The 7,500-nt window shown below is 33.7% G+C and overlaps 1 protein-coding gene across 1 annotated transcript; it reads left to right on the top strand.

Moving 5' to 3' along the window:
- Positions 1-2,090: 2,090 nt before the first annotated feature.
- On the top strand, positions 2,091-4,317 carry LOC146536067 (uncharacterized). Its single transcript, XM_085190328.1, has one exon. The coding sequence runs from the start codon at positions 2,437-2,439 to the stop codon at positions 3,895-3,897; it is 1,461 nt and encodes a 486-aa protein (XP_085046454.1). The 5' UTR covers positions 2,091-2,436; the 3' UTR covers positions 3,898-4,317.
- The last annotated feature ends 3,183 nt before the right edge of the window (positions 4,318-7,500 follow it).

The raw sequence follows: 7,500 nt of genomic DNA on the forward strand, positions 1-7,500 counted from the left end.
AACCCAACCCAACCCAACCCAACCCAACCCAACCCAACCCAACCCAACCCAACCCAACCCAACCCAACCCAACCCAACCCAACCCAACCCAACCCAACCTAACCTAACCTAACCTAACCCAGTCTGGGCTGAGCTCGCGTCGTGAACGGTCGCTTCCGCGGCCTCCCAGGCCAAAAATACGGCTAAGTTATGACAAAAAAATCATAAGTTTTGAAATAATCATCGTAAAAATATGTGAAATGTGTCAAAAGTTGCGCGCTTAATAGCCCTACAAGTTAGTGAAAAAACTGTGAAAATCGGATAAGTGGAAATGTGAAAAAACTTGGAAAAACTGTGCATTTATTAGCGAAATACGCTCAAACTAAGTTTAAAAAGTGATTAAAAATAGTAAACTAATTTTTATCTAGATAAACTTTTGCATAGTGCTAGAAGGGACTTTAATTTACATATATTTACAAAAATAATTAAAATCGGACAAGTAGTTTCTGAAAAATCGGAGTTTTAAGTGAAACATAGTGCAAAAGTGGGCCAAAAATCTCTGTTTTTTGCGTGCGGCGGAGAAACAAGATCGACAACCCCACTTTTTTATTTAATAATTCAATGTATATAGTTCTCCCACACGTCCCTGCAAAATTTGAGAATTTTCCGTCTCTCCGTTTTCAAGATATAAGTGTTTTTGTTGAAGTTTGACCTTGGATGACCTTCGGTCTAACTTCGCGACGGAGAGATGTAGAGTTATGTACTATACATAGTTCGACGTGCCTGGTTGTGACTATTCAGAATGTGTTTTTATATTTAAAATCAAGTGTCAAAATATGGAGTTATTTGAGAAAAACCTAAAGAACGGACACATCTCGGGAAAATATTAAGTTTCAAGGTCTGTAAAATTAATTTAATATCGACAACCCCAATTTTTTATTATTTCACCGTACAGACAATTTAATGAAGAACAATAGTGTAAAGTTTCAGATTTTTTGGACAATAATTGAATTAGTTATTAACAATAGTACTAAGTGAGGGCACAGTGAATTTTTTCTTAAATCTTTAAATGTACATTTAATACCTAAAACAACTACCTAGAATATTGATACTTTGTAAAGATCATTTTTTATACCTATCCAACCAAATAGTAAAAACAGAATTAAAATCCGACTGTAAATAAAAAAGTGATTTTTCAAATCTAATTACGTAACACCGATCTCCATACTAAATAGTTAAGTTTAATTGTATATAAATTAGTTTTGTATAAATAAATTAGAATTAGTAAATTATAATTGATATATTGATTTATAGGTGTTTGTTTTAGGTTTAATAATATAGTAAATAGTAGTATAACTCATAATTTGCATTATTTTTGGTAACTTTAACTTTAAATTTTAAATATTTTCTTTGCAAAAAATCTATACAAAACATCTCTGTACAAAACAGTGTCATAAACTCCAATTGCCCTTGAGTTGTCCAGATGTCCAGCTGTCTAGTCCGAATTTGAACATAGTTGCGCGTGTTATAAGGGTCAGTTTCGCGTGAGCAGGAAGGATCAGTGCTCGAACTATTGTTTAGAGAAAGTCAGCAGCTGTTAACTTTTAACATTGTATTAAACAAAACATAAACGTTTGTGCAAAATTTGAATACTTGGAGTTTAAAACTTAATTATCTTCTTTTTATTTTATTTCTTTTGTCGGAAAATATATAATGGAGTAAATATTATTTGTGTATGATTTATGTAAACAGCTGGGGAGGGCTGTTATTGTAAGTGTAAATCTCTATAATTGGATGTTCTAAAGTAAATTAGACAAAAGTTTTAAGTTATATTTCTTTGTTTATAAATAAGTCTTTGTTTTAATAGCTTAAAATTAAAATTGAACTAGTAATAAATATAATTATAATACAGTAAATAGAAGTATAGTCTATAGACTACTAAAATAATTAATTTAAAATAGTGGTATAAAACTTGTAATATATATTATAGCATAACTATAGTATAACTTCCTTTCACTTGTTTTTTCATTCAAAATTTGTTCGGTTAAGCTTTTTCTCTTCTTCGGCTGTTTCTGTAAACTAATAGTATATACATTTTATTTTGAGTTTCGATTATCTTAAATAGTGAATAATATTTGGTAACTTTGATTTTAAAATTTTAAATATTTTCTTAGGAAAAAATTTAAAGGAAATTACCTTGTTTTGTTTTTAACTTTAGTCTTTAAATTTTAGTTTTTAATGTTAGTCTGTAATTTTAGTCTTTAATTTTGATCACTCCCGCGTCATCTCGCAGGATTGTCGACGTTTTTGGAGTTTCTCGAGAATAATTCCCAAAATTCCCACTTACCCGGACTTGACCTGTCTCTATTCTTTCTCTTTAGATTGCGCCAACCACTGTAGAATTATAAATTTTGTCTTCTATTATTATTATCTTTATTTAATTATTTAATTACAAAAATGGATTATAAGAAAATGTTCCAAACACCTTCCAGTACTAAGAAAAAGACTTTGTCGCAGGTTTCTTCAAAACCTGAGACAAGTCGACAAGACCCCATCACCCCCGTGTCTGGAGCTGCTCAATTACCTGACAGCAGATGCAGTTCCCCTGATATTGAATCCCTTATGTTGGCAATGTCCTCTGAAGGAGAAACAGACGACGCGGTGCCCGAAACACTCCCCAAACCTAAACCTAAACCTAAAACTAAAAAGGCCGAAAAAATGCAGCGTAAGGACCTTCCAGTAAAGGCTGCGGCAGTAAAAGACGTTCGCTCTATGAGCAGTGTTATTAACACTTTAGCCAGACAAATCATACAGGCGGTACATGAAAATAAAAGCGTAACCTCTATCAATAAACGGTTTATTATCGAAGCCGCTGAGGAAATTGGAATAGCTGCAGATATTTTCTTAGAATCACAACTAGAGCCCAATAATTTAAATTCAACTCCCGACCCTCCGGCTTCTGCCCCCACTCCTGCTCCTGTTGTGGATAACACTGCTCTCAGAGAAGAGATTGTCTCTGCTATGAAGGAAGAGATGGCCAAGTTTAAGGTAGAAATAAAGGAGGAACTTTCAGCTGGTTCCGGTTATTCTTGCGCACAGGCTGTATCTTCTAGAACCCCCCCTGAGAAATCACTAAAATTAAAATATAAGCCAGCAATAGTAATATCCCCCTTAGAAACGTCGGAAGAACAACCTAACACCATAAATAAATTCAAAAAAAGTATCTCTTTCAGAAATAAAAATTACGCTCCCACTAGAGTTAAAGCCATATCTAATAATAAAGTTAGAGTAGAGTTTGCCAATGAATTACAGTGCCAAGAAACCTTGAATCGGCTCAAGGAATCCACCTCAGTTACAGCAGTGCCGGCGAAAAAGCTCCGCCCTATGTTTATCCTCAAAGGGGTGTCGAAAGACATTTCTCTTGAGGATTTAACTTCAATTATTATTTTACAAAATCCTAGCATAAGCGACCTAATAAAACAACCGGATGATCTCAAATTAAGATTTAAACGCAATAATAACAGGAATCCTAACTTATATAATGCCGTATTTATCGTTGCACCCGCTGTCTATCGCGAGGCTATTCATTTAGGTCGTATTAACGTCGATCACCAAAAAGTTTTTGTGGGAGATTTCTCTCCCTTCATCCAATGCTACAAGTGTCTGCAGTTCGGGCACATCAGTAATAACTGTGTGTCCGACTGCAGACCTTGTTCGCATTGTGCAGACACCACACATCAAGCTCCAAACTGCCCACACATTTCAAGTGACAAAACCCCTAAATGCTATAATTGTACTAAATATAACACCAAGACTAATAGTAAAATAAATGCCGAGCACTCTGCTTTTTCATCCAATTGTCCCACTATTTTATACCTGTCTAGTCAAATAAGGAGCAAAATCGATTATGGTACATAACATTTATTTCCTTTTCTAATTTTAAAATGTTGAAATTTTTGTTAAAATTTTAAAATTGTTTAATGTGTAATTTCCAAACTTCAGTCGCAATAAATGCACATACATTATATATTCTAATTGTTGTTACGTAAAGCCAAAGGCGCCTTCAATTGGCATAAACATTCACATAAAACTGCAAATATTGTTTAATTTAAGTTATTAATCACCGTTTACACACAATAGTTAAAAATAGAGATAAGTGTATCTCAACTCATGTTGTTATCAAAAATATTTTTCTTATATGTTTACTTTTAAAATATAAATATGTTTAGTTATAAATGTACGTTCTAATAATATGTATAGTTATATTGTTATAGTTCTAGTTCTAAAGAGTATTGTACAGTTAAGTTATACATAGTTACTGTGTACCAAAAGAAAAGTTACGGAAAAAAAAAAAAAAAAAAAAAAAAAAAAAAAAAAAAAAAAAAAAAAAAAAAAAAAAAAAAAAAAAAGCATATATACAAAATATAAGACATATATAGTAAATAAATATATAAAATATAATATTAAAAAAAAAAAAAAAAAAAAAAAATGGATATATATATACAAGTGTAAATATAGATAATATTAATAAAGTTACATCTAAGTAATCTTAAGTTAGAAATTAGTTTGTATATACAGTAGCAAACAAGATAAGTGTCAATCGAATTTTCTGTGTGTGTGTAAACGGAGTGTCTCAATTAATGTTCTTATATTAAAAACTGTGTCTCAAATTTATTTTGAAGTCCATAGAAAAGTTATATAAAGATTTATAAGTCACTCAAATTTTCTTTAAGTCCATCAAGTCTGCTCGATCGACCCCAGCCGCCCGTATCCATTAGCGAGGACTGCGGTCGTGAGAGTAGACTGGATATTAGTAAAATAAATTAAAGTCTAGGGCTTCAACACCCAAAAAAAAAAAAAAAAAAACCTAACCTAACCTAACCTAACCTAACCTAACCTAACCTAACCTAACCTAACCTAACCTAACCTAACCTAACCTAACCTAACCTAACCTAACCTAACCTAACCTAACCTAACCTAACCTAACCTAACCTAACCTAACCTAACCTAACCTAACCTAACCTAACCTAACCTAACCTAACCTAACCTAACCTAACCTAACCTAACCTAACCTAACCTAACCTAACCTAACCTAACCTAACCTAACCTAACCTAACCTAACCTAACCTAACCTAACCTAACCTAACCTAACCTAACCTAACCTAACCTAACCTAACCTAACCTAACCTAACCTAACCTAACCTAACCTAACCTAACCTAACCTAACCTAACCTAACCTAACCTAACCTAACCTAACCTAACCTAACCTAACCTAACCTAACCTAACCTAACCTAACCTAACCTAACCTAACCTAACCTAACCTAACCTAACCTAACCTAACCTAACCTAACCTAACCTAACCTAACCTAACCTAACCTAACCTAACCTAACCTAACCTAACCTAACCTAACCTAACCTAACCTAACCTAACCTAACCTAACCTAACCTAACCTAACCAGTCTGGGTCGAGCCCGCGTCGCGAACGCACGCGTCCGCAGCTCCCGAGGCCAAAAAACCGCTAAGTTATGACCAAAAAATCATAAGTTTCTCAAAAATCGTCGTAGAAAGTTGTGAAATATATCAAAAGAAGCGCGCTGAACTCACCTAAGTGCCTGTGAAAAAATTGTGAAAATCCGATAAGTGAAAGTGCCGAAAAACTGTAAAAAACTGCATTTTTAGTAGAGAAATTGACTCAAATAGTGTATTTAAGTGTTTTAAAAATATTAGTTTTTTGTGTATCGTGCTGAGTTATCACATATTTATAGACAGTAAGTTTATCTACATTTACACACAAAAATCTTTAAAATCCGACTTATATTTACCGAGTTACCTTACATTTAACTTCAAAATAGTGAAAAAGTGCACCTAAAAGACTAGTTTTTCGCGTGCGGCTCGGTAATAAGATCTATAACCCCCCATTTTTATTTTTCTAACCTGTGCATATAGTGGCCATACACGTTTTGGCAAAGTTTTAGAATTTTTGAACTCTCCGTTTTGTAGTTATTAGCGATTTTATAGACATTTGACCTTGAATGACCTTTGGGTCATTTTCCAAACGGAGATGTGCCCGTTAATGTGATATACATAGTTCGATGCGCCTGAACGAGACCTGCAAGAATCTGTTTTTTAAATGAAAATCCGACCAGAAAATCTCGAGATATCTGGGAAAAACTCGGAAAATGGACATTGTGTATCAATAACTAGAACTTTAAAGGTTAGTTACAGGAAATCTAGATCGAAAACCCTACATTTTTATATTTTTTACCTATAGACAATTTATTCAAGAACAATTTTGCAAAGTTTTAGAATTTTCGGTCTATAAACAAAAAAGTTATTAAGAAGATACCAACTGACTCCATAGTGTAATTCTGTTAAATTTTATTTATAAATCTTAGATTACCTAAAATAAGTACTTATATACCAGCTACATGATCGAAACTTTCCCAATATCATTTTTTATACATATACAACCTTTTGGAAAAATCAGCTTTTTAATCCGACTCAAAATAAAAAAGTGAAATTTCGAATTTACTTACGTAAAACCAATCTCCATACAATTGTGTTGTAATCTCAACTTAAAGCAATAACGGCATGCAATAGCTCAAAAGAGGCGCCCTTTCGAGAGGAATAATTTAGAGACATTAGTTTTTGAATTTTAGTGTTAATTTTAATATTAATTTAATTTTAAATTATAATTTTATAATTTTAATTTTAATTTTAAAAATTATTTTTGTTTTTGTTTTTCTTGTTATTCTATTCTGTACTCTGTTTAGTTTATAATTAAGTTACCTAATTAACGTTGTATATAACGTTGTATATTTTATTGTGGATAAAAATTTATTAGTTTTTAAAATTTAATTTTCTTTTCTATTGCTGCATTTTTAATTTAATTTAATTTAAAATGGATTACAAGCGGATGTTTCAAACGCCGCCCAGTAACAGTAAAAAGACTACGTCTCAGCCTACTTCGGAGGCTGGGACGAGTAACCAGAGGGTACAGAAAATAATTAATCCCGGCTCTGGAGACGCGGATGTCGCAGAGAGTAGGTGCAGCACTCCAGACTCGGTTGCACAAATTTTAGAGATGACTCTCGATGGGGAACTAGACCTCGATCTAGATCTGGAACGCCCCACAACTCCCCCTAAAACAAAAGGTAAGTGTAGGTCGAAGGCTTCGAGAGTCGCGAGGCCCCTCCCTGCTGTTGCTGCGGAGGCGAAGGATATCCACAAGATGTATGCTGTCGTCCATAAACTGACTCAGGCCATTGTTTTTGCAATAGAGGAACACAAAAGTGTTACCTCTGAAAATAAAAAATTCATAGTACAGGCCGCTCAGGAGATAAGACTCGCGACAGACATTTATATGGAGGCTGTGCTGGAACCAGGGGATTCGAACCCGACACCTGTGGCCACAGCTCCAACAGATACACCCCCCACACCCCCAATAGCACCCCCAGTGGTCGATAGCACACTGAAAGTGGATATTGTGGCAGCAGTTAGGGAGGAGATGTCGAAATTTA

The sequence above is a fragment of the Heliconius melpomene genome, chromosome 9 (assembly GCF_056956725.1).
Source record: "Heliconius melpomene rosina isolate 202511_hmr_F chromosome 9, ASM5695672v1, whole genome shotgun sequence".
Classification (NCBI taxonomy): domain Eukaryota; kingdom Metazoa; phylum Arthropoda; class Insecta; order Lepidoptera; family Nymphalidae; genus Heliconius; species Heliconius melpomene.